General features: G+C 46.8%; 1 protein-coding gene across 5 annotated transcripts in view; it reads left to right on the top strand.

Annotated features, from left to right (window-relative positions):
• Positions 1-14,436, top strand: part of LOC119175104 (akirin-2) — a 60,998-nt gene that overhangs the window by 28,650 nt on the left and 17,912 nt on the right. Inside the window, exon 3 of one of the 5 annotated variants that reach the window (XM_037426339.2) lies at positions 7,283-7,669. The exons of the other annotated variants lie outside the window; for them this stretch is intronic. Within the exon in view, the coding sequence (XP_037282236.1) occupies positions 7,283-7,311 (29 nt within the window). The 3' untranslated portion in view covers positions 7,312-7,669. Of the gene's footprint in view, positions 1-7,282; positions 7,670-14,436 lie in introns of those variants that run through there. 5 annotated transcript variants of the gene reach the window in all.

A 14,436-nucleotide genomic window follows, 5' to 3' on the forward strand; every position in this document is an offset into this window, starting at 1 on the left:
AGGTGCAACGGCTGAAGGAAGGGGCGAACGAGAAAGAGCATCTGCATCGATATGCTTGCGGCCTGAGCGGTAAATGACGTGAATATCAGCTTCCTGTAAACGTAGTGCCTAACGTTTAAGCCGTCCCGAAGGATCTTTCAATGAAGCGAGCCAACAGAGTGAATGGTGATCTGTAACTACATCATATGGGCATCCATATATGTAAGGACAACATTTTTGTAAGGCCCAAACAATGGCCAAACATTCATTTTCGGAAACCGAGTATTTGTGCTCTGCCTTGGTTAGGGTGCGACTGGCATACGCAACTACATACTCCGAGAAGCCAGGCTTGCGTTGAGCAAGGACAGCGCCAAGTCCTATGCCACTGGCATACGTGTGCACCTTTGTTGGAGCAGTAGGGTCGAAGTGGCGTAAAATAGGTGGTGAAGTAAGGAGATGGCGTAATGTTGCAAAAGCATCATTGCATGCTGGCGACCAATCAGAGAGGTGTCCATCGCCAGTGATCAGCCGTGTCAGTGGTGCAATTATCGAAGCAAAGTTCTTCACAAAGCGGCGAAAGTATGAGCGCAGTCCGACGAAGCTGGGAAGTGCTTTCACGGTCGTAGGTTTCAGAAACTCGGCGACAGCACGAAGCTTCTCTGGGTCTGGGAGGACGCCATGTTTTGAGACAACGTGGCGAAGTATTGATGTTTAGTTGAAGGCCTGCGCTCATGAGGCAGCTCAAGATTCACTGAGATGATGGATGTGGCTGTCAAAATCAGGGGACAAATTAACGACATCATCCAAGCAGCATAGGCATGTCTTCCAATTTAGCCCACGCAAGACGCTATCCATCATCCTTTCGAATGTGGCTGGCGCATTACAAAGGCCGAAGGGCATTACATTAAATTCGTATTGCCCATCGGGCGTCACAAAAGCAGTTTTTGGACAATCTGATGGTGTCATGGGGACCTGCCAATAACCGGACCGTAGGTCTAGTGATGAGAAGAATTCAGCACCTTGCAAGCAGTCCAGGGCATTATCGATGTGCGGCAAAGGGTACACGTCTTTAAGCGTGACTTTGTTTAAACGGTGGTAATCGACGCAAAAGCGAATCGAGCCGTCTTTTTTCCTCACAAGGACTGCAGGTAAAGACCAGGGACTGCTCGAAGACCGAATGACGCCACGTTGAAGCATGTCGGCCACTTGCTCGGTTATCACACGACGCTCAACATATTTCAACAGGAAATTCAACAGGAGATACACGGTAGGGACGCTGTCACAGAGGCGCTTGGGAGCCGGTGTTAATGTGATGGACAACGGTGCGCGTTTGGCCTAAGGACGTCTGCTGGCAATCGAACGAGCTGCGAAACTGGTGAAGTTCTAGAAGCTTCTCGCGGTGTGGTTTTTCAAGTTCGCCATCAATTAAGGGCCAAACAAATTAATGTTTTCGTGAACAGGTGAATGGGCAGGTGGCGTCAGTGCATTAAGCTGCAAATCACTTTCACTGTCAAGGCCGAAGATGGAGGAAGCATCTAAGTCTTGGAATGTTTCAATACATTCTCCGCGACGCAAGGTTGTGGGAGACGGCAAGGGATTTGTGACAAACAAATTGGTAGCGCCCGCCAAATATTTAGAACTGCAAACGGCAACGCGAGGCTCTTGCGACTTTGGAATGTTTAGGAAGGCGTGAACAACACTGCAGGCTTAGACACATCGGCACAAGACACGGGAACAGAGGCTGCGCCAGTCGGTGGTGTGTCGATGTCGTCAGCGACAAATGGCTTGTTCAACGGAAGTTCCGGAGACGAGGCACACAACGCAGAGAAGGCCACTTTAGCACGAGCACAGTTGATAACCGCATGATTATGAGACAGAAATCCCAGCCGAGGATCACATCACGAGAACACGCCTGTAGCACAAGAAATTCAATGGTATACAAAATATCTTGGATGTTACTGAAAATCCCAGCCGAGGATGACATCATGAGAACACGCCTGTAGCACAAGAAATTCAATGGTATACAAAACATCTTGGATGAGAACGCGGGCAGCTGATGGTCGAATATGGTGAGCATTGGCATTACGGAGGGACAATCCCTTTGCCGTCGTTGTAACCTTCCAAAGCAGGCGGCAAAGTTTTAAATCAATTACTGAAACGGCAGCACCAGTGTCCACAAGCGCAAGGGTACGGTAACCATCCACAAAAACGTCAATGAGGTTTGTCGGAGAAATGCGAGGACTTGATTTTTTCGACGACGACGCAGTTCGTGCCTCCGGAACTGCGCCATCTAGTTTTCCACATCTGAAGGGCAGGGTCAACAGCGCATAGGTGGCAGGGAGCGACGTCGGAGAGATGGAGATTGGGGACTGACTGAGGGAGGGCGGTCAGGTGAAGAGGATCCTTGTTGACGTGCCGTGTTGTTAAAGCGCCGAGAGTCGTGCGACGATCTTTGCATGGTGTTGCTGTGAACGAGAGGGGGGCGGCGGCACAAGCGAGCCACATGTCTTGCGTAACCGCAAGAATAGCAAATCGGGCAGTTGTCTGCGGTGCTCCACGGATTCGGAAACGCTGCAATTGGCCAGCTGAACGTGCGGGGGTGCTGACACCCCTTGTAAAGTTGTTTGCGCTGCGTGGCGCATTTGTCTTGCACAGAAGCCGTATTTCGGGGGTGACAACTGCCGGGCGATAGATGGCGTTGTGTTCACGTTGAGTACCATTGTTGGTAGAGTGGTAGCGCTGGCGGTGACCCCTGGCGGAAGGCAGGCCTTGGTGGCGGGCGAGAGTTGAGCCAGTCTCTTCTGCACGTGGCGGTTGCCGCGAACGGTTGTCTCTAGCACGGGTCCTCGGCACGTGGCACCGCGGGCCTGCGCGCCGGGGGGCCCACGTGGTAAGTCAAGCGTTGGCGATGCCACCTTGGGTGTGTTAGTGTGTTTGTCGTGTTATTGTGTAACGATGTCCTAGCGTGTTAATTACAGTTGATGTATCGATTCAGCGGACGGTATCGGCTTTATAAATTTGCTAAATAAATGTGTGTATGTTGTTGGTTTGTACCGACCGCGTCTACTGTGTCCGTGCACTTCAAGAGCGTCGCGTGGCGCTCGTTCGCCAATCAAGACCCCACAAACGGAACTGGTGATGACCGAACAGGGACCGGTGAGGTAGCATAAGGGGGCTGTTGAGATACTCTGGCTGCAACGACATGCAGCCAGAGGTCTTGAATAAATCTCAGCTGGCATTGTCGGCTTCGTGATTGCGCAACCAGAGACTAGCGACGCCGGACAAGTAAAAGCTTACATAGGTCAGCTTAGCCGCATCGTCCCACTTGTTCGCTGCGCTCACCTTGTGGTAAGTAGCCAGCCACTCCTCAACGTCTTGGCCGTCAATGCCGCTGAAGATAAGTAAGTGACGCAGTGGCTACACGCCGGGACATGTAGAGGCGGGAACTTGCAAGGTACCTTGGGTGGAGGGTTCTTCCGGCATTGCTGGCACTGGAGGAAAGGTGCGACTTCGTAGTTCCAGCTTCGAAGACTACCCCAGCACTTTACCAAATTATAACGGGGTTTATTGACTTAAAACCAACTGCCTGGTTCAAGGGGTGTCAGTCACTGTCACGAGCTCAGCTCTGCGCCGTAGACGTCTTTTAGGTGCTCCGACTAGATACTGTCTCTCTCCCTCTTCCCCACTACAGTACATATATTTCCATTCCCCAAAGTCTACACCACTCTGAAATAGCTGTGACTGACTGCTGCAAGCTTTGGTGATCATTCTGCAAAGTAACTTCTTTACACAGTCATCTGCAAACATGCACATCACCAGGGAGTTATTCTGAGATATAAATTATATAGATCAAGCATAACAGTGGTTCCAGTATGCCGCCTCTTGGCATGCCCGAGGTTACATGGCACGCAAGGGACGAACATTGCTTAATTTCTATGAACTGCTGCCTGTGCCATAGGTATTGCTTAATTTTTGTGAACTGCTGCCTGTGCCATAGGTATGCCTGGATCCATGATACAATGTTTGAATGGATACTAATGCACTCGAGCTTGTAGACTATTCTGTGAGGCACCTTATCGAAGGGCTTACTGAAATTGAAAATAGCATGTGAAGTTATATGGACGAGTCAAGTACCCCAGAGATATCATGGACTGACCCAAGGCGAATTGTAGTCGATAGCCTCTTTCAAAATCCATGCTGTTGTGGAGAGACGACCTTGTGATCATTCAAATACTGGTGAATAAAACCTGCTACAATGTGTTCTAATAATTTACTACTAGTACTTGTAATAGAAACTGGTCAATAATTAGAAACCGCAAGGTAGTCTCTCTTTTTATAAATTGGGAGAACTCTGGCTTTCGGCCACTCAGATGGAATATCCTCCAAGTGTAAACATAATTTGAAAATTTCTGTTAAGAACACACAAATCTTTTACACATAACGTTGTAAAAATCTTTGGTATTCCGTCAGGGCCTGCAGATTTGCGAACGTCAAGATTAAGAAGCATTTCCAAAACGCCTTCTCGAGAAATCGTAATCTCGTGCACTACAGGTCTGGCATTGCATAGTTCGGAAAACGCACTCCTGAAGTAATCATTGAAATGTTCGGCAATTTCTTGGGGGTCTTTTGTAATTTTACGAATAATGTTTATCTTTTGTGTGGCTTTTTTTTATTTACCTGAGTAGTGCCAAAACATTTGTTGGGAGTTTGTCCCAACAAATCAGGAAGGGTATGATTGAAAATATATCTTGCACATTTTTCCTTTCATCCAGCAACTCGATCTTTAATTCTATGACCATTCGACTCTTGCATTTATGTTTCTTTTTCATTCTCTTGAGCTTGCGCCTAGTTTGGATAATTTCTCTGCTTAACCAGAGGTTTGAAAGGGTTTCTTAACGCTCTTCAAAAGAATAAATTTGTCAATACAATATGCAATGGTGTCCCTAAATCCTTGCCAAGAAAGCTCTACATTGCTGTCGACTATTTCTAGGTGCAGGTTTAAATAATTAATAATGGATCCATCATCTGCTCCATGATGATCTCTAACTTCCTTTTTTTTTTTTTTCACGGAATGTAGAAATCTTTGCTGGCAACACAGTCACAGCACATTTCAACGATGTGACCCATAGTATAGCGATCAACCCTGCCGTTGTAAATACCAGACCTCACAGACAAGCCGCCCTCACCAAACCTAGTTCATCATCAGACATTTGAAGGCCTGATCACGTTCTTCCTTGAAGGAGCGGGTGCGATGAGCCTGCAGTGAGCAGTCGAGGTAGTGCTGGAGTGCAGGTGTCACCTCACTTGATTGTTGCTCAGGCTGAAATGCGAAAAATCCTCGTTCCACCCCGTTTCTACTATCATAATTAAAATGTTTTCCACCTCTACCATGTTCTTTCAATAATAGCCACACGTTTTCATCCCTAAAGCAACGAAACAAGCGCATGTGAACCGCTGAACACTGCCTTGCACCTGTTAATTGGGGAATGCGTTTGCAACCAAAAGCACGAGAGGTTTCCTTTTGACTTGACAGGTGGTGCTCACTTTTCTGCAAATGTTCATTTAAAAAGGCCTCCTTCAGCAGCAGAAAACCTGTATTAGCAAGCACGCACTCTTTTGCTTTCTCCCGTACCTATCGGGACTCATCGAAAAACTTCCTGCTGAAGTGCTACGCGGTGGCATGATTTCAGTTTTGTTTGGCAAACTTAATAACAGCGAGCTTGAGTTTTGCCGTATATATTATTACTGCTATCGTAAGAGAACAGTAAGAACTTGACAAACAGATGGCGAAACCTAAACTTGCGAAATCAACCAAGTCTGCGTTACAGCGCGGACATAGAAACAGTTGGCGCGACAGGTTCGACAGGCTCTCCGGTACCGAAAGTTGCTCGTGCCGTGACACAAGCGTGCATTCTCACGGTGGAAGAGATGGACAGGACAAACGCTCGAGCAATTTCTGCAACCTGTGAACAGGTTTAAGTGTTTGTGCATGGTATTCTTGGCACCCTAGTTTGGGGGAAATACTTGGAAAAAGGGAGATCGCACTCCCAGTTCATTTGACTGCGCTCGCATAGTCGCCGGAGCGCGCTCCTGTTTAACAAATTTAAAGGTCCAAAGTTTCTTCGTGCGTGTGCCGGCGAGCTGACTCGGGCAGGTCGGAAAGCGCAAAATACGCGAGTATATATTTTTTTTCTCTTAAAGCTGACAAAATATTAGGGTATTTACTCGCAAATTATGCGAGTAAATACGGTATTCATGACTTCAGCAATGTACGTTATCAATGGTTATGCTGTAGACAGAAATAAAATTTTTGGAAATTTTACCTCTCGTATAGGCACACCTCGAACTTGAAGCCGGATCATCTAGGAAAAAAGTGCACCTATTATGCAAGTAAATACGGTGTCCTAATGGTGATGACGTTTATGAAATGTCACTGTTGCAACAGTCTACGTCGCACATGTACATACATTTTAATTTCTTGAGTTTGCAAAATGTCATTGCTGTTGTGGCAGTATCTGTCTGACTTGTATATTTGTTAACTATTGCAAGAAAGACAGACCCAGTTTAGGAATAAGCTCTTGGGTACAATATGCAAATACATAGCCATGAATCGTAATAGTAAATCCTTGCATATAACGAAAATGAAGAAGTTGTTCATGCAAACGATCAGGGCGATCTCAGCAACACTAATTTTCAATATGTTTGCGATAATGTTTAACTACATGCTGGGAACATTGTGGTTGAGTACCTGTCAGGTCTGTGGCTCAATTTGCATGCTCAAGTTGAGGCGGCGAATCGCGTACTGATCATAAACAGATTCTGCAAGTTTTTTGATTAGGGTTCTGTGAATTCTCACGGACGTGAAAAATCTCGTGAATCGCATTGCAGCCAGGACAGCCCTGCCCGATACACTTTTGTCAGGTGTGTCATCGCAGCTGTATGTAAACAAGAAAAGCACAGGAGAAAAAAAAAATCAAGGGAGTTATAACAGCAAAAGTTTCGTATGACGGCATTAAAAAGCTCGCTGTCCAATCGAAATGAGGCACCAATCTCCTGTATCACACGAAGACAGTTGACACGGTCGAATTGAGCCACAACATTTTGTACATTTAGTTAACAACTTTTACATCAACAATATCGTCAGCCGAATCAAATACATCACTAGTGACACGCTAAAACACAACTCTATACAATATTCCAATACACTCACTCAAAAATAAGAACAAACACAAGGTAAAACGAAGGCGACATCGCTGATGATGCTCGACTCACTGAGCCTTTTTGATTTTCGCTTTTCTGGCAGCCCGAGGACTCCTTTTGGACGAGAAATGACATCAACTATGCGTCACCGCGACGAGAGGCAAAATTCTCGTCACGCCGTGTATGCTGTGTCGTCTGCTACATCATCGGCCTGTAAACACAGAGGCTTCGGCGGATGGGATCTTTGCACTGCTGCATGCTTACGACGCGATTGAAGAGTATAGTGGGGAGCATCACACCATCAGCCTATTGTTGGCCTGGATAATAAGGCAGGAATGGCACAGTGTTTCGTTGTACGTCGAGCGGGTTGCGCCAGCATATCTTTTGACTGTACAAAAACACATCTGTAGATCTTGCAGGAAAAATTGAAGGTATACCTTTTATCCGCAATTCTCGTATTGGACAAATAAATGAAAGTGTCAGCTGAGAAGGCTGTGCTGTTATCTTGGCACTCAAACTACAATGCATTGAATTGTGGCTATCAGTGGGAGAGAAATCAAGAGATCAGACTGCAACGGCATCGTGCGAATGCCAAGAGGTACAAGCCAGCACTCGAGGCGTCGATCATCAGAGACATTGATAGCTGTCACATTCAAATACACCGAGCATCAGATTTGGAATAGAGCTACTACGAAGGCAAACTTCATCGCAGCGAGAGGACAAGAATTAAAGGTATGCAACGCGAAAATCAATAAATTGTCTTACCTTTGTTCACAACCAATCATCGGGCAGCACAAAGCCTCTGCTCTTACAGACACGGCACACTTCAATTTGCATTTCACCAAAAAAAAAATATTTTGTGGTGTTAGGAGACATTATCCTAAACATGGTAAGGCTACAACTGAAATGCATGTCTAACAATCGTTAAAGCAGCGAATCGAGAAAGGTTGTCAAACCGGGGCGCTGAACTTCTGCTCTGTAGAGACGACGCAAAAAAAAAAAAAAGAGCAAAAGCACGTCATCTGCTCGCTGCCAATATGCTGCCAGCGCGAGAAAAATGGTTGGGGCAGTAGAGCAAGGCCGCAAGCAGCCCGCTGGCTATCGGAGAGGGAAAAACGAACGCGTTTGCGGCAGCGTTCTGGCAGGTGGGCGGAGCTTCAGGGCTGCCCGAGTAAATCGGACGTCTCTGGCTGGCAGCCCGCGAATAATCCAAGAGGCTGACTGCTAGGGACCTATGGGAGACTGCTCGTGGTCGCCGTATCGCAAGGCACCCCGTCAAGAGACAACCGTCCAATCGATGCCAAGCGCCAAAGAGACTCCCCAGTCTTTTTTGTTCGGCCACCTAGCCTTAGCGCCAGGTATCACTGCTGGCACTACCGCGCTAACCATCATGACGATGATGGTGAAGACCATGTGCGAGCGCTGCGCTGCCTACCGCTCAGTTGCTGTTAACCCTGAATGTGGCTTATCCGCTCGACACGTATGCACCACGAGGCACAAACGAACTTACAGGGGGTTGTAGCACCCCCATAAACGCTAACACCAGCAGATGCCTGCCGTCAAATTCCTCTATGCCGAGGTGGAGGCGTGGTATTGTGGAGCGGTGACTTGTGTCTTATTCTATGCTATTCTTATCGTCCACTAGTCAGCTGGCTGGTTTCGTTGACAATGCGGACAAACAGCTGCTCTGACCAGTGACCACACTAGTCAAGTGCAAAAAGAACCAAAATTAAAAGGCATCGTTTTTCGATTGCACCTCGCAGCATGCTGCAAAAAGCACTTGTTTTTTTAAACAGCGGTTGACATTTGCATGAATCGCAGTGCGATGCTAAAGGGGAATATTGGCTACTCTGCAAGGAGCTTCCATGTTCTCTGAGGTTAAAATGCCTACATCGGAACATCAGCCAGTTTGGCCGATGCACTATTAACGTCACGTGAAGGCCGAACAGCGGCAAGCTTTTGCAATGGGGTAGTGCACGTCATCCAGGTACCGCTACTGACAGGCGCCCGCATCCTGTTCAGCAGCTCTGCGCATACATGTGTGCCTCTCCGTGGTTATAAATGGACGGCGCACACTATACCATGACGAAGTCTTGCCGCTGTTCAGGTTTAACTTGATGCAGATAGTACATGCGACCACAAGACAGTGGTATGTTATATACCACTCCTGCTGTGCACTGTTAAAAATGGAAGACGGCTGTCTTGCGCTGCACTCCTATCATCATTAGGATTCAGTGTGGGATTAAACATAAATGAACATGGCAGACATGCTGTTTGTCTTTGTCTTTCACATTTGGTGCCGTAAAACCCGGGAGTGGTTGTTGTGGGACTACGATGTTGTCAGCCGAGCGTCCTTGGAAGGTGCGTGGAATTATGCTACTGACAGGACTACTGCGGGACTCTGACATTGAGGCATGCAAGGTGAACAGGCAAGTCACAATTTTGAAGTCTAGAGAAGCTGAGCTCCGCCATTCGAACAAACAGATCCTCGATGTAACTGAAGACGAGGCAGGTCACCAGGAACTCGAGGTTGCTGCACACTACCGTGAGAAGATCATGTATGCAATCGCTGAGGGGCGGTCTTTCTTGAATGAGTACGGACAGTCTCTTTACCTCTGCAGCACATGCTGTTCAACTTTCGATTATGTCATAGATGCCAGCAAAAACTACGAGTGACCTGGTTTCTGTAAAAACGCTGATGTCTATGACAGCATCTTTGAAGACAATGGAAAAGACGCGAGATGTTCTGAAGGTTCATATTTCGACGACGAACGCAGTCTGTCTGCAGGTTAAAAAGTATATAAAAATAGTTTGAATGAAGTTGAAGGAAGTAACACAGCATTGGGCGTGACAGCATGCGAGAGCGTGCGACTGTTACTGCAGAATTCGATGCTTCTGGCCACTTTTGGAAAAAAAACGAATGACGATGACGTGCATAGAAGATACACCTCGGCAAACGTTCGACACTGTGGAGGATTCTGGCCGTACTCCGAAGTTGGAGGAAGAAAGGAAGATCAAGCGATTGCCAATCTTGAAAAAAAAAACAAAAACGAAGTCAAACAGATGATGGAAGCTGTGACATGTGTGAGAAGATTGACCATGATGAACACGTTTTTGTCACTAGCCAAGGGATGATGAGCGCCAGAGAACCTGCCGACAGCTTACCAACCATCAACAATGACAAATTCGATCATCTGGTCATTGGAGCAAGCAGTTGTACTATGTTTCTTGTATCCTCATCGTTAGATGCACAGGTCGGACATCAGGACTCTGTTCCGCTCATCTTCGGGGTACGAGACAATGCTGCGACAAAACAAGGTGATGGGCACCTAAAAGCGAAGGTGAATCTGCTGCTTGTGCCTCTAAAAGCTAAGCCGAGGGTCCTGAAAAAGTAGCCGAAACAGGACTGCCACTGCGCAAGCCAACAGCACAAGTGTTTCAGCATGAGTATTTCTACAGAGTAGCAAAAGAGCAATGCGCAGGATTCAAGCCACAGCAAGAAACTTTGCTGCAGGTATCCAGGAACTTCATAGAGAAGGCTTCAAAATGCTGCGGTAAACGGTCTACAGGAAAACCTGAGTGTGCAGTACATCCGTGACGCCGCATCAACATGGAAACGACGGAGATGGAAAATCGCATCGTTTACGTGTAGGATCAGCAGACTTTATCTCAGATTGGTATTGCAGACGTGGTGACTGGACACAGAACACCTCTCCAAGTGGCGTAGCTGCATCAAGGACAGCAAGAAGTGGTCGGAGCGTGCCTAATGGCAACTGACCACGTGGTGGACTGCAGGTACAAACGTTGCACATGTGGTTAGCGACAGCATCCGTTCTCCTTGGAGGATAAAAAAGAGGGGCATGGGCCTATGGGAAGGCGCAGCAGAGGGAAAGAAAGAAGGAAGTAGGTATGCGGAGCTAGCCCTGACGAAGTAAACATCGTCGTTTAGAGTTGCGACCACTGGTCCTTGTTCTTAACACGCACTTCACAAACTATTTTGCATGTTTTTGGAGACGTCCCCTGCTTCTAAACACGCCCTGTGCCTTTCTATGCACCATGGCACATATGTGGCCCAATTTGTTGGGTGAAGAGAAAATGTGCACACCAAACCAGTTCCCCACATTTTTTAGTTCATGTGCCATTTTGTGAATGTTAGAGATCATTGCAGTGCATCTGTTTTCTCGAGTGCATTCTGAGGAAATATGCACCTTGGCCCCCCATACATGCACCATATCCATTGGGCTGTACATGTGCTATCGTGCATAGGAAGGCATAGGGTGTGTCTCAAGGCAAAGGATGTCTCCACAAACTTGCTATACAGTTTTTAAGTGCACAAAAGGTGTAGTATCTAACGTACCCATGTCTTGTGGTCGCATGTACATTGGCAAAACTGGCCAACGTTTGAATTTACGTCTCGGAGAACATAAAAACTCCTTGAAGAGTGCTGCATATTTCCATTTAGCATCGCATTCTTGTTCTTGCAAATACCAACGGCTCTTTGAAAAAACAAGTGTTCTTTCCTGGCATCCGCTTCAAACCACGCATGAAATTTCTAGGTGTGGTACATTTCCAGAAATGCAGATCGATGTATCAGCCATCCAATATTATCACTACATAACTGTGAGTTTAACTACATAGACAATTCAGAGACAAGTGCCTCGAATAAATGATTTGCATGCTGCTCGTACTGTCGTCATAATATTTATCACATACACACTTTTATGTATAAATGTGTTTTTTGAAGGCGAAAATAAACTAGCAGCTGTTAATGGGCGCTCGTGTTGCGCGGTTCTTCCTCTGTCTACTGCGTGTTTCCGGGCTCCCAGTTCGCTGAACGAATATGAGCTTCCAACTAGCCCATCTTTCTATGCTTTTGAGATCTGTTACTCTCTCGTTTATTGCTCACTGGTACGCAATTATGCTCGTTTTCGTGCAGGCGCTGACCAACACTAATGATGCTGCTACAGTTGCGTTACCTGTTTTGGGGACTCGCAAAAACTGCTTCTGTCTCATCGGCGATAAGACAAATGATTATTATAAGTTTCAGACTAGTTTTGGCTTTTTGGACGCGCTCACAACCACAGTTTTCTAAAGTGTGCTCACCTGTATAGCTTGCTTGCGCTATGGAAGTGCATGCTAGTCTCTCTGTCACCAGTGAGCCTAGCTGGGCTTCTAAACCAGAATTTCATTCAATAAATTTTGTGAAAATCGAGGCTAGCCCGTCGCCATTGCGCGGGCTTTGTCGCCTATTTCTGCCGTTCTCGTGTCCTAACATGACTCCCCTCCTCCACGGTTCGTCGGGCTGAAGAGTAAGAGTGACATTGACTTCTCTCGCCCAACATGGGATCGTACTGCGTGTCGACTGTGGCGCTGCGCTTGAGTCTCCCGAGACGTCTCGCTCGCAGGCCAGGCGGTAATAACAGATCATCTCTGGACAGCTAAGGATGAGCACGTTTCCATCCGTTGGTGTCATGAGTAAGAGGGCACGAGCCATGTGCCAGGCGCTGGAATGCGGCAGCTGTGCATGAGTCCCCCGATTGGCCACTGAAGTGCCACGTTCACACACGAGATTGGACTAGAAGGCTCGTGGCACGTGACCTGAGCCATAAGGGAAAGTCCTAGAGGGTGCGCTGTCACTGCGATGTGGAGCTTCGGGCTGCAAAGATCAGGAAGGCCAACGTCACTACAGCGACGACAGATGCCTGGTTCTCAAGGATGTCGGCATAAGAGGCCTGGAAGTGGTCGCCAATCTCGGAGGTCCTGAGTGTGGCTGCCCGGACTTGCCGCAACCTGTTACAGCAGTTCGTGGGTGGACTACAGCTCCTCCGCATCGGGCCAAAATAGATGCGGCCCACATCACAGTGAGAACACCATTGACAAGTGTGTAGCTTAACTGAGCCGGGGAAAACGACGAAGACCGGAACAATCCCGGCAATGAGGTCGTACGGCAGAAAAGGACCACGACTGTAGGAACTGAAGCTGAACACGACGAAGAACTCAAATAAGCGTCGATGCAGCAAAAGACACCGAGTCAACGTGACGTACTGTAAGGACCTCCCATTTTTGAGGCACCACATTGGTTTACTACTAGCAGCTAGGGCTACAAACGGATTTAAACTTGGCTACAGTCAGTTTTGGTTTGACTTTTCTTGTGCATTTTTTTTTGTGTGTGTGTGGTAAAGGGTGTTTGCTGCGCCCGTCTCCCTCAATCCAATCTCTAGCAAGCGATTCTGAAATCAAAGGCCAAACACCATAACCGCAAAACTGCTCGAGACAACGATGAGCGCTGGACGTAGATTGCCTCCGCCCGAACAGTCGCTTGTCCAGGCAAACCTCATTTACGCGATGGCTTCGGAGCGAACGCCACTGTTGCTAACGTGATGAGGTCGTCTACTTATACCAAAAATAGAAAATATTGAACTCCCTAAAAGTTATCAGGTGAAATACCTTGGTGTCACGCTTTCAGCAAACTTAAGTTGGGAACCTCATATCGACACCGTAGGGAAAAAAAAAAAAACACCGTAGGGAAAAGCGGTAGGGAAGCTATCCTCTCTTAGAAGGTTGTGAAATGCTCCGGCCCAAGTCAAATTAAATGCATACAAGACTCTTATTCGCCCTGCCTTAGAATATGCCGACATAATATGGAGTCCCCACCGACAACATCTAATAGACAAAATTGAACGCATTCAGAAATTAGCTGCACGGTTCATCTACTCTAATTATTTGCGGCATTCAAGCGTCACTGACCTAATTAATAGAGCGAATCTTCGGCCACTTTCCAAACGAAGAATAATTTCTAGGTTAAAGTTCTTATACTTACTCTATCACGGTCATTTTAAGATACCGCGCAATCTGTACTTATAGGACCCATTTAAACACTCACTCAGGACAAGCCATAATAAGGTCATCTTTCAACCTGCTAGCCATGTCAATACACATAAGTATTCTTTATTCCCAATAATCATTAGTTTTTGGAAAAGGCTGCCAGTCAATGCTGTGAATTGTTCTACACTGGAATTTTTTGTCAACTGTCTAGAAGAGATTGATTTTTCTAAAAAATGTATAAATGTGAATCATGAAGTATCCTATGTGTATCAATACTTTCTTTTCTTTTTGTTGAGCGTTATTATGCCTCATGTTACCCCTAGGTATCCACTCCTGCATGGGCCCGATAAGGGCCTGCAGTATGTACAAATAAATAAATAAATAAAATGCCGCATAGTTGGCAATATGCAATGTAAAAATAGAATGTGTTCT

The sequence above is a fragment of the Rhipicephalus microplus genome, chromosome 5 (genome assembly GCF_043290135.1).
Source record: "Rhipicephalus microplus isolate Deutch F79 chromosome 5, USDA_Rmic, whole genome shotgun sequence".
Classification (NCBI taxonomy): Eukaryota; Metazoa; Arthropoda; class Arachnida; order Ixodida; family Ixodidae; genus Rhipicephalus; species Rhipicephalus microplus.